The following is a 14112-nucleotide window of genomic DNA, read 5'->3' on the forward strand; positions in this document are numbered from 1 at the left end:
TCATACAATTTAAAATATTCAATTCATACAATTTAATCTTCGAATACATAAAATCTAACTATACTCTGATACTGACTTTAAAACCTTCATATTCAGAAAGACGGACTAATTTAAAATTTTCAATAATAACGCAAATAAAGGATAAATCTCTTTCTATAAACCAATATTTGAATTACTTTAAAAGGAAAATCTAGATTTACCATGAACAGTGTAAAAACCAACTCTTACATAAGTGTACAAATGGGAACGGGTGTTATTAAGCCCTAACATAAGACACTGATCATATGAAAGATGTCCCCCGGATAGGAATTCCTTCTCGTGCCTCTAGCTAGGACACATCTCATTACAGTGACGTTAGTACTTTTCCCTCAAGGAGCTGATGCACATGTCGACAAAGAAAAATAGTTATGTTTAACGCCTAGTGAGCTCAAACAGTTTTCATCAATTATATGAAATGGTAAAACGGAAATAATATTATTTAAAACACAATTCCCAATAAGAAAGATATTTAGAATAGAAGCGATATCTCCCCCAAAGCTCACCATTTTTTGTGATGACACCCCATCAATTATAACTTCCTTCAACATGGGACTGAAAGCCCAATACTCATATGAAAGGCAAATAATGACTAATATCCAAATACTGAAAACATAGATAAAACCATATTATCCAAAACAATAATACAAAAGGCAAATAAGGACAAATATCCAAATACTGAAAACATAGATAAAACTATATCATCCAAAACAATAGTACATGGAGAGGATCTAATATATCAAAACTACAGATTACGGTTACTCGCCAAAACCCAAGAAATGCTAAAACATGGATATTACACTATCCAAAAGTAATAATGAATAGCACCCGCCGGGAGGGGGTGTCCTTTTAGCAAGATGCACCTCAAGAATTGGTTGACCTTAGTGTCGATTCTCACTAACACACCCAAAGGCCTAACACACTTGGTGACTACCCCCTATGGCAACACCTCACATGGCATAGGTCTTCGTGCCTGCCACCAAGGCTACACCTCAAGACTCAACCCTCCTATGGCTAGGAACTGAGTGCTTTTGGTCAAATGGTCGACCATTACCCAAATAATATCATGACGTCTTAATTTCTTCGGCAACTTGGTCACGAAGTCCATGGTGATGTGTTCCCATTTTCATTTCGGGATCTCTAAGGATTGAAGGCTTCTTCATGGTCATTGGTGTTTGGCTTTCACTTGCAAACACGTCACACACCGCTCTACGTAGTTAGCCACGAATAGCTTCATGATGGGCCACCAATAATTTAGCTTCAAGTCCCTATAAATCTTTGTACTTCCCGGATGGGTTGAGTACTTGTACTTATAAGTATCTTCTAACAACAACTCGTGATTGTCCCTGATCTTGGACACCAAACGCGTCCCCGGAAGAATTTTACAACCAGACCGTAAAAATTTAGGGACCACCAATGTAGATAGTGCATTTAAGGGCATATACAAAATTTGAGGAAAGCACATGGAACGTCATGGTAATTATTTCATATATTTAATTTTACATAATCTATACTATATTATAAAGCATTTGACAAAAACTCTTAAAAACCATTTTTTATGCGTAAAGTACTGTTTATTAATGCATATTACTTAAAACTCAAAATTACAAGTAGATTGTGCGTAAGTACAACTTATTAAAGCTTCATATATGAATTCGTGTAACTAACTGTAGATAAACATAATCAAATACATGATAAACATCTCATTTTAAATATAAAAAATCTAAAATATAATTAAGATAATCATTGAATATTAATACTTAATTATTATTTTTATAAAATTTATATTATTAAATTAAAAATAAATTATTTCATTATTAAACTTAAATTAAATTATAATAAAAAAATAAATTAAAAAAATTACATAAAAAATGAGAACTTTTAAATAGTTGATTTGATATTAACATCGATTATTTTTTTTTTCAAAATTTTATGATATCTTCAAATTTATATTTCATTCAAAAATAAAAACATTTTTTTCCCCTTAAAATCACATAAAATCGCTTTATAACATCGATAGACCCAAAATATAAACGAAACATTAAGATCGAGATGTATTTTGTTGCATTGCACGAGTACCCTTCTAGTATTATATTACGATATTACCTAATGAAAAATAAGAAAAAATAAAAAAGGTAAAAAGAACAAAATAGTCGCAATCTTTTAGAAGTTTGTTCCATGGACGAAAATAGAAACAAATTACAAACCATCACGACAGAAATCGTAATTGACGAAAAACAAGGGACAAAAACCGTAATATTCATGAAACCACAGGGGACAAAAATGTAATTATTATTCTTTTAATTCACATTCGTTCCTAAAAAGTGAGCCTCTTCCCGAAACAAAGAATCGGAAATACGAATTGCTTCGCAAAAAGAAGTTTTCATTTTGTTGCATCGTTGTTCCATCCATCGTTATCTTCGGTTACTTGCAGAGGTTTACATGGTGTTGGCAATCACAGCAAGGCACCATTTGACCAGATCTCTCCACCCTCCCCTGCTACTACCACTCACCGTTAATCAGTGGCGTAGGCCAATTTACCCACCAAAAATCAGTTTACCTACTCTGTCACCGATAGTGTTGTTAATTGGATGTAATTTTAGGGTTTATTAGTTTGTGGTTACAACGAAATGAGAAGAACAAGGCCGGAGTTTCGCCGGCCAGTGAGGCGGCGGTGGTTTCCGAATGTGTTTTGGTTGACATTATGTGGATTTGTGGTTTTGGTGTTGATCGTTTTCTTAACTCGAGAGAGCGCCAAACCTGCATCCAGATCGGTGTTATCTAAGGTAAATTCGATCTGTTCTTTTCAACAAATTCGTTTTCAATTATCATATGCATATTATGATTTATTTGGGGATATATTTGGAACTGCTAAGATATTGTAAATGATCTCTTGATTAAAGGAACATGCTTATTTGATGTTCTGTGATTGCATTTTGTTGAGAAATTTATTATATATGCATTGTGGTTTGTATCTGAAAAGCATGATTAAGAACAGAAATCAGATTAAGTTCGATTCCAGTACAAATCCATCCTGCATCCTGAGAGAAAAGACAATGTCATTTGAATATTTCATTGTGAAGAGGCTTAACAAGGCTTCGGTCACTAATGATACATAGGTGAATCAAGAGAAGATTTGGCTGATAGGTTGTGACCATGATCTCATAGGCTGCAGAAATTTTCATTTTTCTATGCTAAAAAAGGAACATGACATCTTATTTAACTGTAATGAGTTATCAGCTTGGGTTCTTGACGTAGTAGGAAAACTAGGAAGGATCAACAAACGTCTAAATCCTCTAAGGATAACAGATGTACAAGCGTAGAACTCGGAAGATAAGTGAAAAGTTTTAAAAGTAGAGATAGAACTCTAAAAGGTTTAATTCATTAATCAATAATCTGAATTGAAAGGGAGAACAATAAAACCTATTTTAGTTTACAAAGAAAAGATAGGCTAATAAGGAAATGATACCAAATCCTAATCTTACTAGGAAAGGAAAATAATGATTAAAGGGAAACAAATAATAATCCTAAATTAATTAGGAAACATAAAAATCATATAAACAAATGAAAGCAATATGCATAGGACTTGTCAGGACACGCAGGTGAGTAGGTCGCAGAGAAGTCTCATGAGCATCTGTCTTCCTGTTTACGGTGTTGGGTTTTGAGATATTTTCAAGCTCATTTTCACTTCTCCTGTTGATCCATGACAGAGTCCATCAATTCTTGGATCCGTGCTACATTAGTTCTTGGCAAATTCCATCATCTAAAGAATCCGGTCTCATAGTTAGAGTTCATTTTTGAAATTTGATGCACGAAAGGCCACACTAGTATTTCTCACATCCAAAATTGTTATGAAGTCTATGATAATTATTAAGACTCAAAGTTTTCATTTGTTGCACTTTATGTATAAAGTATAATGTAAAGGTTGTTATTAATTTCTTTTGACATGGAAGTTGGGTTGTGTCATATGACTCTTTAATCTCAAGTTTGAACTCTAACTTCCGACATAGGGCGTAGAAAGTTATGAATAGGTGGTGTCATTTTGTAATAGGAATATATGTAGATCTAGTGATCAAGGCCGCTCTACTCTTGCACAAGTTGGGGGTTCTCACGGAACCAGCCGCTCTACTCTTTGGGGCAGAGGCCAGGTCTGGATACATCTCACCCCCACCCCCGACTCTACTTTTTAGTGGGATTTTACTGTGCCCGTTTGGTTGAATCTTCCAAAAATAGCTCTCTGACCTTCAAAGAGGCCTCAGTAAATGAGAACTTGTTATCAAGGGCCAATTGGCATCCAAAAACTAAAGAATATGGGCGAGGGATTCTTGCAAATGCTCAGCAGTCTACTTACATTGTCAATAGATGGAAATGTACAGGAAGTAGCATATATTTGGTTCACCGTGCTTTTGGATATGTTCATCTTTCTATGTTCAAATAATCCAAAATAGCTTTGTAAAGATAAGCACTCTATTTATGATTGCTTGCTCACAAATGCTAATTTTAAACTTCGGTTAATATGTCTGAAAGATTATGTTTGCTCAACTTTTACTCCTTGGGCTACAGGTAAAGTCTGCTTACATCCAACTCTTCCCTGACCCTATATATGTGTGAGATATACTGGGTTAGTCTGCTTTGAGATAGAAGGCTTGTTATTATTGTTGATAATGTTGGAAATTTATTCTTTTTCATGGGCACGTTATCCTACATAATCGGTAATATTAATACATTTACACTTTAAAATTGTGTTTTGCAGAGAACTTACAGGCAGGTAATGACCATGGAGAGCCTTAATGTTACAGATGAAATGTTAAATCCTGACTCAATCACACGGCAACTCACTGATCAAATATCACTAGCTAAGGCGTATATTGTGATCGCTAAAGAAAGCAACAACCTTCAATTCGCATGGGAATTGAGCACACAAATTCGCAACTCCCAGATCCTTCTTTCAAATGCTGCATTAAGGCGATCTCCATTAACTCTTGGGGAATCAAATACCGCTGTTAGAGAAATGGCATTCTTGCTTTTTCAAGCGCAACAACTCCATTATGACAGTGCCACAATGATCATGAGACTTAAAGCCAGAATCCAAGAGCTTGAAGAACAAACGAGTTCCGTTACCGATAAAAGTAGCAAATACGGGCAAATAGCTGCCGAAGAAGTCCCGAAGAGCTTATACTGTCTTGGTGTCCGTTTGACAACTGAATGGTTCAATCTTTCGAAGTTGCAGCAAACAGTATTCGAAAAGACCCAAAGCGGAATTAAGCTGAAAGACAACAGCCTCTATCATTTCTGCATCTTTTCCGACAACATTCTTGCAACTTCGGTCGTGGTAAACTCGACGGCATTAAACTCACAAAACCCAGATCGGATCGTGTTCCATCTTGTAACCGATGAAGTGAATTTTGCGGCAATGAAGGCTTGGTTCACGATGAACAGATTTCGCCAAGTGACGGTTGATGTGCAGAAGTTTGAGGATTTCAGCTGGCTGAATGCTTCTTACGTTCCGGTTCTCAAACAGCTCCAAGATTCCGATACCAAAAACTATTACTTCTCCGGAAACAACGATGGTGGGAAGACTCCGATCAAGTTCCGAAACCCGAAATATCTATCGATGTTGAACCATTTACGGTTTTACATCCCAGAAGTTTTTCCAGCACTCAACAAGCTCGTGTTTCTTGACGATGATGTTGTGGTTCAAAAGGATCTCGCGGGTCTATTTACCGTCGATCTGAACGGAAACGTCAATGGTGCAGTGGAAACATGTATGGAGACGTTTCATCGATACCACAAATACTTGAACTACTCTCACCCGCTCATAAGATCACATTTTGATCCCGACGCCTGTGGTTGGGCATTCGGGATGAACGTTTTCGATTTGGTCGAGTGGCGGAAACGGAACGTTACGGGGATTTACCATTACTGGCAAGAAAAGAACGTGGATCGGACGTTGTGGAAACTGGGTACGTTGCCACCAGGACTTCTTACGTTTTACGGGTTAACCGAACCGCTGGACCCAAACTGGCATGTTCTTGGTTTGGGCTACACCAATGTCGAAGAGGACGTGATAGAAAATGGAGCTGTGTTACATTTTAATGGGAATTTAAAGCCATGGTTGAAGATTGGAATGGATAAATACAAGCCTTTTTGGGAGAAATATGTTGATTATAGTCATCCCATGTTGGAGCAATGCAATTTTCGCTGAACCGACTCTTTTCAGAGTACCACTGAGAATTTTTCTGTCTGTTATTTTTAATGCCTGATAGAATTAGTTGAGGTACACACAAGCTGACCTAGATATTTATGATTACAGAAAAGAAAATTTGTTAGACTTTTATGTGGAAAGTCAATCATATTGTTGACAAAAGAGAAGACAAATTATATATAGCCATCATCAAACACATTGAGGTGTTAATTTACAAGTCTAAATGTATCAATCTCTCTAATGGTGTTTGATTACATTTTCGGTAGTAACGGTTCGATTCCTTGTCGCCTTCATCGGGCAAATCGGTTAACCGGTCTTGGTAATGAAAATTTGTAACCGGTTAGGTCGGTTTGGTCCTGGTTATAATTAGTGTAGCTGGCGGTGTTGGTATAACCGGTCACAAAATTTTGGTATAATCAGTTACCGATCAGGTTTGGTTTTGGTTATTAACCGGTTACGTGGGCCTAGTCAAGATTGTCCATGTCTAGAAAGGCACAAAGATGGTGTTTGAAATCGAGTTCTAACGACCACTCTAATTTGCCTCCAGCAGGGCGTAAACTGATCGAATACACTTGTTTTATTTCTTCATGTTCGATTAACATAACAAATACTTGGATTTGTATGTCACTGTGATAAAATGGACTTTTTATGTTATCTTTTGATGACCTAAACCTTATATGATTAAATTAGCATTAACCACACTTGATTGATAGTATTATACCAAGTATGCAAACTCAGTTGGTATATGGTATTAGAATTCTCGTATCATAGTTGCTTATTTAGTTAAACATTAATTATTATAAAACATATATCTTGTTTTATAAGTTTTATATTACCAACTTTTTGTCTTCGTATATGAATATCTGCAAATTTTATTCTATGCAATTAAAAACCCTAAATATATATATATTATATTATAAAGCATTTGATGAAAACTTTTAAGAACCATTTTTTATGCATAAAGTACTGTTTATTGATGAATATTCCTTAAAATTCAAGATTACAAGTAATTGTGCATAAGTACAACTTATTAAAGTTTCATGTTTGAATTCATATAACTAACTGTAGATAAACATAATCAAATAAAGAATAAACATCTCATTTAAATATAAAAAATCTAAAATATAATTAGGATAATTATTGAATTCTAATATAATAATTAATTATCATCTTAAAAAAGTTGTTTTTTTAAACCAAAAGTAAATTAGTTCATTATTAAATTTCAATTAAATTATAATAAAAATTAAATTAAAAAAAATTATACTAAAACAAGAACTTTTAAATAGTTAATTTAATGATAATATCGATTGTTTTTTTAATTTATAATATCTTAAAATTTATATTTTATTTAAAAATAAAGCAAAACATTAAAATCATTAAAATCAAGATGTATCTTGTTCTTTTGTGCGAGTACCTTTCTAGTATATATCTATACTATCTTATTAAGCAAATTTAGCAAAAGTCTTAAAGGTTTAAAATATTAAATGATCAAGATATCATTTATACTACCTTCCATTACTTTTTCACCCCCTCGTCTCTCACATACACTCACCCCCTCGTCTCTCAGATACACTCACCCCCTCATAACCGATTTTTATAAAATTATAATTTTAAATTTACACTTTATACCTCTATAATTAGTTAATTAATTTATTTTACGTCCTTCACTTCTAAATATTTCATTTTAAACGTTTATCAAATTAACATATATAATCGTATATCAATTAAAACATGTTTTAAAAAAATACATTTTTGATTTTAACAAGTTACACCATTATAATCGTCTCGTTAATACATTCGAAATGAGTCCAATATTGAATAGTTTTTTCGATTTAATTATATTATTATATATTAGATATACTGTGAAAAAATATTTTTAATATTTATGATTTATACTTTTATAGTTATTCATTTATATATATACTATATATTTTGGGGTTAGGCTGTCTAAATTGCACTGTATAATATGTTCTGAATTAATATGTTCTTGGATATTTTTGAAATATATATATATATATATATATATATATATATATACACATGTATTTATTCAACCTTAATCTGAGTTTCTGGACAAGAAATATGGTAAGCAGTTGAAATTTCATTCTAAAACCCATCTTTTTTGGTCTTTTCATGGCTTATGATCTGTCAAATTTGTAGTTTTTTTATTGGTTTTGAGTGTTTATCTTAAAACTCAAGTTTCTTGGTTCTTTATTCTTGGTGTAAATCAAACACATTTGTGGAGTCGTTTAAATATGTTGGATTTTAAATATATTGGATTTTAAACTGTCATACAATTTTTTTCATCGATAGTCTGTAATTGGAACCATAACTCTTATTTATTTAAATTGCATTAATATGTAAAGACCAAATGTAACCTGTATCATCGTTAAATCTTATCTTATAAAATCAGTGAAACTTCAAAATCGTTAAGATTCATGGCTCCCGCCGGATTGCGCGGATACACAACTAATATATATATATATATATATATATATATGTTATTAATCTCGATAAATTGTGAACTTAAGAAATGAGTTAGAGTTAGAGTTATGAAACAACAATTGTTGTGTATTTAATTTAATTTGAATTTAAAAAAGGAAATATTGAACGAAAAAAGTGTAAAAAAAAAGACAAAAAAAGAGAGAAATTCTCCTAATTTAACTAAGAACCCTTGAAAGACATCCTCCATTTCATTTATTTATTTGGTGCCGAAAGCGATCACCATTTTCACCTTTTCTTCTCCTTCTTCTTCCTCCAATAAACTTTTTCTGGAAGAAGAAGGGAAGGTCTGTCCAAATCCACGTTCCATTTTCCCTTTGAATTTCCATTTTCTTTATATATATTATTTATACAATACAAGTGATCATATCATCACCCCCCTAATCGCTCACCATGAATGATTTGTTCTCCCAATCCTTCAAACAAGCTCAAGATGACGAACGCGACTTGGAGGCCGGCGGCAGCGACTCCGTCGACCTCGACAAGTTCTTCGAAGATGTCGAAAACGTCAAAGAAGACATGGCTGTCATAGACAAGCTGTACAAGAAGCTACAGGCGGAGAATGAGGAGTGCAAGACGGCCAGTAATGCCACCGCCATGAAGAACCTCCGAGCCAAGATGGATGCCGATGTTTCACAGGTTTTGAAGCGGGTTCGTGTCATCAAAGGAAAGATCGAGGCGTTGGATAAGGCGAACATCGCCCACCGGAAGCTTCCCGGTTGCGGGCCGGGATCGTCGGCCGACAGAACGCGGACGTCCGTCGTTAGTGGTCTCGGAAAGAAGCTCAAGTCGATGATGGACGACTTCCAATCGTTGAGGGCCCGCATGAACGAGGAGTATAAGGAGACTGTCGCGAGAAGATACTTCACCATCACGGGTGAAAAACCTAACGATGAATTGATTGAAAACCTGATCTCGAATGGAGAAAGTGAAGATTTCATGCAGAAAGCGATCCAAGATCAGGGTCGAGGCCAGATCATGGACACCATCTCCGAGATTCAAGAACGACATGATTCCGTGAAGGAAATCGAAAAGAATCTGATAGAACTGCACCAGATCTTTTTGGACATGGCGGCGCTCGTGGAGGCCCAAGGCCAACAGCTGAACGATATCGAGAGCCACGTCTCGCATGCAAGCTCGTTCGTCCACCGTGGGACCGAACAACTGGTCGAAGCCCGAGAGTTGCAGAAGAGCTCGAGGAAGTTTACCGTCATCGCCATTTTCCTCGTGATCATTCTTCTTATCGTCCTGCTTTACCCCATCTGGTTCCCGATGTTGGTACGATAAACAAGAGAATTGGTTGATTGAGACCAGATCAAGAATGCGATTTTTCATCATTCTGCAAGAATGTCGACCTCCTAACCTGTATTAAAAAAAATGTCAGAGGGAATGTGTTTGATCATTGTGATGCCTTGGAAACAATTCACCTTCTAAAAAGATGTATAATAGTAAATATGATTTCCTAGCAATCTGGAAATAAAGGACAGATATATTTAACATCTATTCTCATTTTGTTATATAATATTTATTTATGACAAAAATTTCATGAGATATCTTGTGCATCAACTCATTATTTATATAGTAACTGTGTCTTCCTACAATGCGGTGGGAGTCGTGAATTTTGATGATTTTAAAGTTTTACTGGTTTTGTTAGAGAAGATTTAACGATGATATACGTTACACTTGGTTTTTACATATTAATACAATTTGAACAAGAAGAGTTATGGTTTCAATTACAGTCTATCGATGAAAAAAAATTGTATGACAATTTAAAATGCAATATATTTAAAATCTAACATATTTAAACGACTCCACAAATATGTTAGGTTTACACCAAGAGCAAGAGTTCTAGAGCAATTGAATGAGAGAACTTTTAATAATTATGGTGAATTTAATCTTGGATCTCACCTTGGGGGATGGGGAGAAGACATAGAGGCATGAGAGGGTGAATGCATGAGTGAAAAATGTCAAAAGTATCTTGGGAACATGAAAAGAAAAAGTAATAATATGCATTGGTAACTTGTACTATATGTTGTTTTAATTGTAGATTAAGAGATTTAAGACTAAATGCATTAGTAGTAGTAGTTAATGCATTATGAGTTATTTTTAAGACTTTGTGCATAAATGTATAATATTTTGTACATTAAAAATTGTTTTTAAGACTTTTAATAAATTTGGTTAATAAGGTAGTATAGATAATTAGGTATTTGTTTATGTGATATGATAAAAGATATATAAAATTATTTTAAATCAGAAATAAAAACACTGGTAAAAACTTACAAGGTCAGTTACTCATTTATATTAACCAAAAAATTTACTTGTTAAAAGACATGACAACAACTGAAATGTTACCTGATTAGTGAAGAATGATTACTCTTACTCGATGATCAGTTATCTGGTAGGGATACTTACCAGCAATCGTACTGTGCATTTTGAGGATTGATGATCTTACTGGTAAGATTAGTAAGAGTGATATAACAACTATTTTGTATATTATGTTACATGGGTTGAATTTCAGTGAAAAAGAAAGTTATAATGAGAAACGTAAAAAAATATCTTCACCCTTGAATCAGTCCTAATTGGAATGCCAATATTAACAAGGTGTACTAAGATGCACCTGATCAATTCTATTTTAAAATGCAATTCATAAATGGTTATGAGATTAAAATTGATCAATGGTTTAAATTTTTTCTATGCTTATCACATGATTCTTCGTCTATATTATAATTTATTATTTTCTTTTAATTTTTAAATCGCAATTGTGAATTTTAAAACCACTTTGATGACCTACGCATAACGTTAAAGAAACAATCTGACGTCGTTTTACTTTGATCTCCTCCTTTTGAGGGTCCGTAGTCGGTCTCCTTCCCCTAAATCTTCTTTTCTGTTCACGTGAGGATCGCTCGATCGGAAGAAACGAGCTCAGAGCTGCAAAAATGGCATCATTCTTGGCGGCTCGTCAAGCTGCAACTATGCTTCGACTCTCCTCTCCTAGATCAGCTTCCCAAGCCGCTTCCTTTATCCAGCGCCGTGGCCTTGCGGGCGCCGCAGGTACACTACAACTCTTTCTCTCTCTCACTCACTCACTCACTCACTCTTTCACTTACGAAATCAATATGTAACCTAATTGTATTTGACTACTGAGACGAGATTTGTACTTATAAGGACGCTTTGAGCTTTTTGGTTTCAAATGAAAGCGAATTAAGTGATGGCGTTTGTTTGCAGATCATCATGGAACACCGAAGGTTGACTTTTGGAAAGATCCAATGAGTCCGTCCAAGTGGAAGGAAGAGCACGTGAGTCTTCATTTTTGTGATTGTGTGATTCGAGTTTGATCGATTAACTGTTTATACTTTGACGTTATTGAAGGTTTTAGGGTTTTCATATGATGGTAATTTTTAAAAAGTATGATTTTTTGTTCTTTGAATTATATTCTTTCTGAATTTGATTTCATTTTTCCTAGAGTTCAAGCCAAAGCAATTGTTGTGACAATGGAGTTAGAAGTTAATAACAAATAAAAAAAATATGAAATACTTGATCTGTTTAGTGACTTCAAATACAAAATTTCCAGATTTATATCGTGTGATTTCATGAGAAACTGCTTGATTGTGACATGTTTTTTATCAACAGAAATATCCTTAGAAATCTATACCTATTTTGCTTCAAATTGAAGCTGCAGTAAATCTAAATTATAATGAAAGACCTCCATGGATTCGGGATATCTGTGTTTGTTATTATTATATTTTCGATGGTTTACAGCAGTATCCTTATGCAATGATCTTCTAATAAGTCTAAATTCAACTTACACAGTTACACAGAACATTCTTCTGCCAATTTCTTTCACTTGTCTGTGTTGGGACTATTGCAAGTCTCGTGATGGATAGTTGAGACTGGAGAGTTGAATTGAATGTTTTAGATAGAAGATCTGTTGTCTCAGCTTTTGAATTGCATCAATAAGAGCATATATGTGTAGTTACAGCATTACCTGCCAGCAAAATTCTGGGGGGACCGGATATAAAATACAATGATCCTTGTATGCTTTGAATGGTTCCTTGTAATCATGTGACTTTTGTATTTAAGGTAACAGGTAATATATTTTTTCTTAATCGATGTTAACAAAGTTTACAATTCTATTTCGTATCTACTTTGACTGGTAATCTGCTGATCATATAACGTTTGGTGACATGGATACCCGTTTACGGAAGTTTTATGAAATTACGGCGAAGTGGACGATAAACTTGACACATGTCATCAAATTTTACAAGATCAACAGGTTACTGTTCAAAACGGGTAAAAAATAGGAAAATTTGAAACTTCATTCCATTTATTAAGAAAAAAAATTCTTTGTTACACTAAATAAAAGCAAACTTCGTTGCATTCTGATGCACTTTGTCCTTTAATTTCTGGTACCTGGATTCATCAGATGGTGTCTTTGATGCACTTGTACTGATCATATGAAGCTCCTCTTTTCAGTTTGTTATTATCTCTTTATCCGGTTGGGGACTGCTTATCTATAGTGGATACAAGCTTTTTTCTGGAGGCAAGAAGAAGGATGAGGTATTTTGTATTCCCTTAAACACATTGATTCCTTTTGCATCATCTTGGCTCATCCACCATTGTTATACACTTCAATATAATTAATCAGTGTGATATGTATTCTTCTAGCCTTCATGTTCATTCTTATTGTAGAGATTTAATGAAGTACAAATGTATGAGTTTTAGTGTATGTCTTTGTTTTTAAGTATAAATCAAACGGAAGCAAATATGCTTATTTGTTTTATGCTATATAGGTTTTGAATATTGATGCAATGTTGCCTTGTGATTGTCCATGTCCAGAAACTAGTAATAACAATCATGCAAGTCAAGTCCCGGTGATTTAAGTTGAAGGGTTCTTTCATGTTAATTTTGAATTACTAAATTCACAAATCTAAGGATTTATTAAAATTCCCTCATGAATCTATTCAAAGGGTCATGCTTTATGTAAGTCTTTTTGTTGGAATTATTTTGTTTAATGGATTTCTGTTCTGATGGCGAAAATGGTAGAAAAGATAGAAGAACAGTGATTCTGTCTGTGTTATCATGGTTCTAATGTCCATTAAAGTATACGGAATCCTGCAAGAGGGGGTGAGTAGAATTGAGCTAGTGATAATGCAAGTAAAGATGCATTAAGTAGCTAAAATGTTATCATGTCAGACGAAAAATAATTCAAAATGGAGTTCTTATAACAAGTGAAATATATTGGATTCCAATCAAGAGCTTTACTGAACACCATAGTCCCTTTTTCAGTTCCACCACTTTGTTTCATGATTCTGCATTTAAATCACTTCTACTATGCCATTTTCAGTTCAGAGAACTTGAACATTCTGCCA

The 14112-nt window shown here is 34.2% G+C and overlaps 3 protein-coding genes across 4 annotated transcripts in view; all 3 read left to right on the plus strand.

The window, feature by feature from the left end:
* The first annotated feature begins 2666 nt into the window (after positions 1-2666).
* LOC112525879 (probable galacturonosyltransferase 10) lies at positions 2667-6390 on the plus strand. 2 transcript variants are annotated; one of them, XM_025136192.1, is made up of 2 exons: positions 2667-2822; positions 4790-6390. In XM_025136192.1, the coding sequence occupies exons 1-2, from the start codon at positions 2667-2669 to the stop codon at positions 6239-6241; spliced, it is 1608 nt and encodes a 535-aa protein (XP_024991960.1). In that variant the 3' UTR covers positions 6242-6390. The 2 variants fall into 2 exon arrangements, with proteins under 2 accessions (XP_024991960.1, XP_024991961.1); XM_025136193.1 differs by having other exon boundaries at positions 2667-2812; positions 4792-6390.
* Positions 6391-9136: 2746 nt separating this feature from the next.
* Positions 9137-14112, plus strand: part of LOC112525967 (syntaxin-125-like) — a 7662-nt gene continuing 2686 nt past the window's right edge. Inside the window, exon 1 of the mRNA XM_025136304.1 lies at positions 9137-10003. Within this exon, the coding sequence (XP_024992072.1) occupies positions 9137-10003 (867 nt within the window). The remainder of the gene's footprint in view (positions 10004-14112) is intronic.
* LOC112525968 overlaps positions 11574-14112 on the plus strand; it is a 6886-nt gene continuing 4347 nt past the window's right edge. The window contains exons 1-3 of the mRNA XM_025136305.1: positions 11574-11794; positions 11969-12039; positions 13217-13300. Coding sequence (XP_024992073.1) covers positions 11680-11794; positions 11969-12039; positions 13217-13300 — 270 coding nt within the window. The 5' untranslated portion in view covers positions 11574-11679. The remainder of the gene's footprint in view (positions 11795-11968; positions 12040-13216; positions 13301-14112) is intronic.

Source organism: Cynara cardunculus (genome assembly GCF_001531365.2).
Source record: "Cynara cardunculus var. scolymus isolate 2C chromosome LG 13, CcrdV1, whole genome shotgun sequence".
In the NCBI taxonomy this organism is placed as follows: Eukaryota; Viridiplantae; Streptophyta; class Magnoliopsida; order Asterales; family Asteraceae; genus Cynara; species Cynara cardunculus.

Coding starts and splice junctions, on each gene's coding strand:
- LOC112525879 (XM_025136192.1), top strand. CDS start 2,667: ATGAGAAGAACAAGGCCGGAGTTTCGCCGGCCAGTGAGGCGGCGGTGG. Junction 2,823..4,789: donor CCAGATCGGTGTTATCTAAG/GTAAATTCGATC, acceptor TGTGTTTTGCAG/AGAACTTACAGGCAGGTAAT.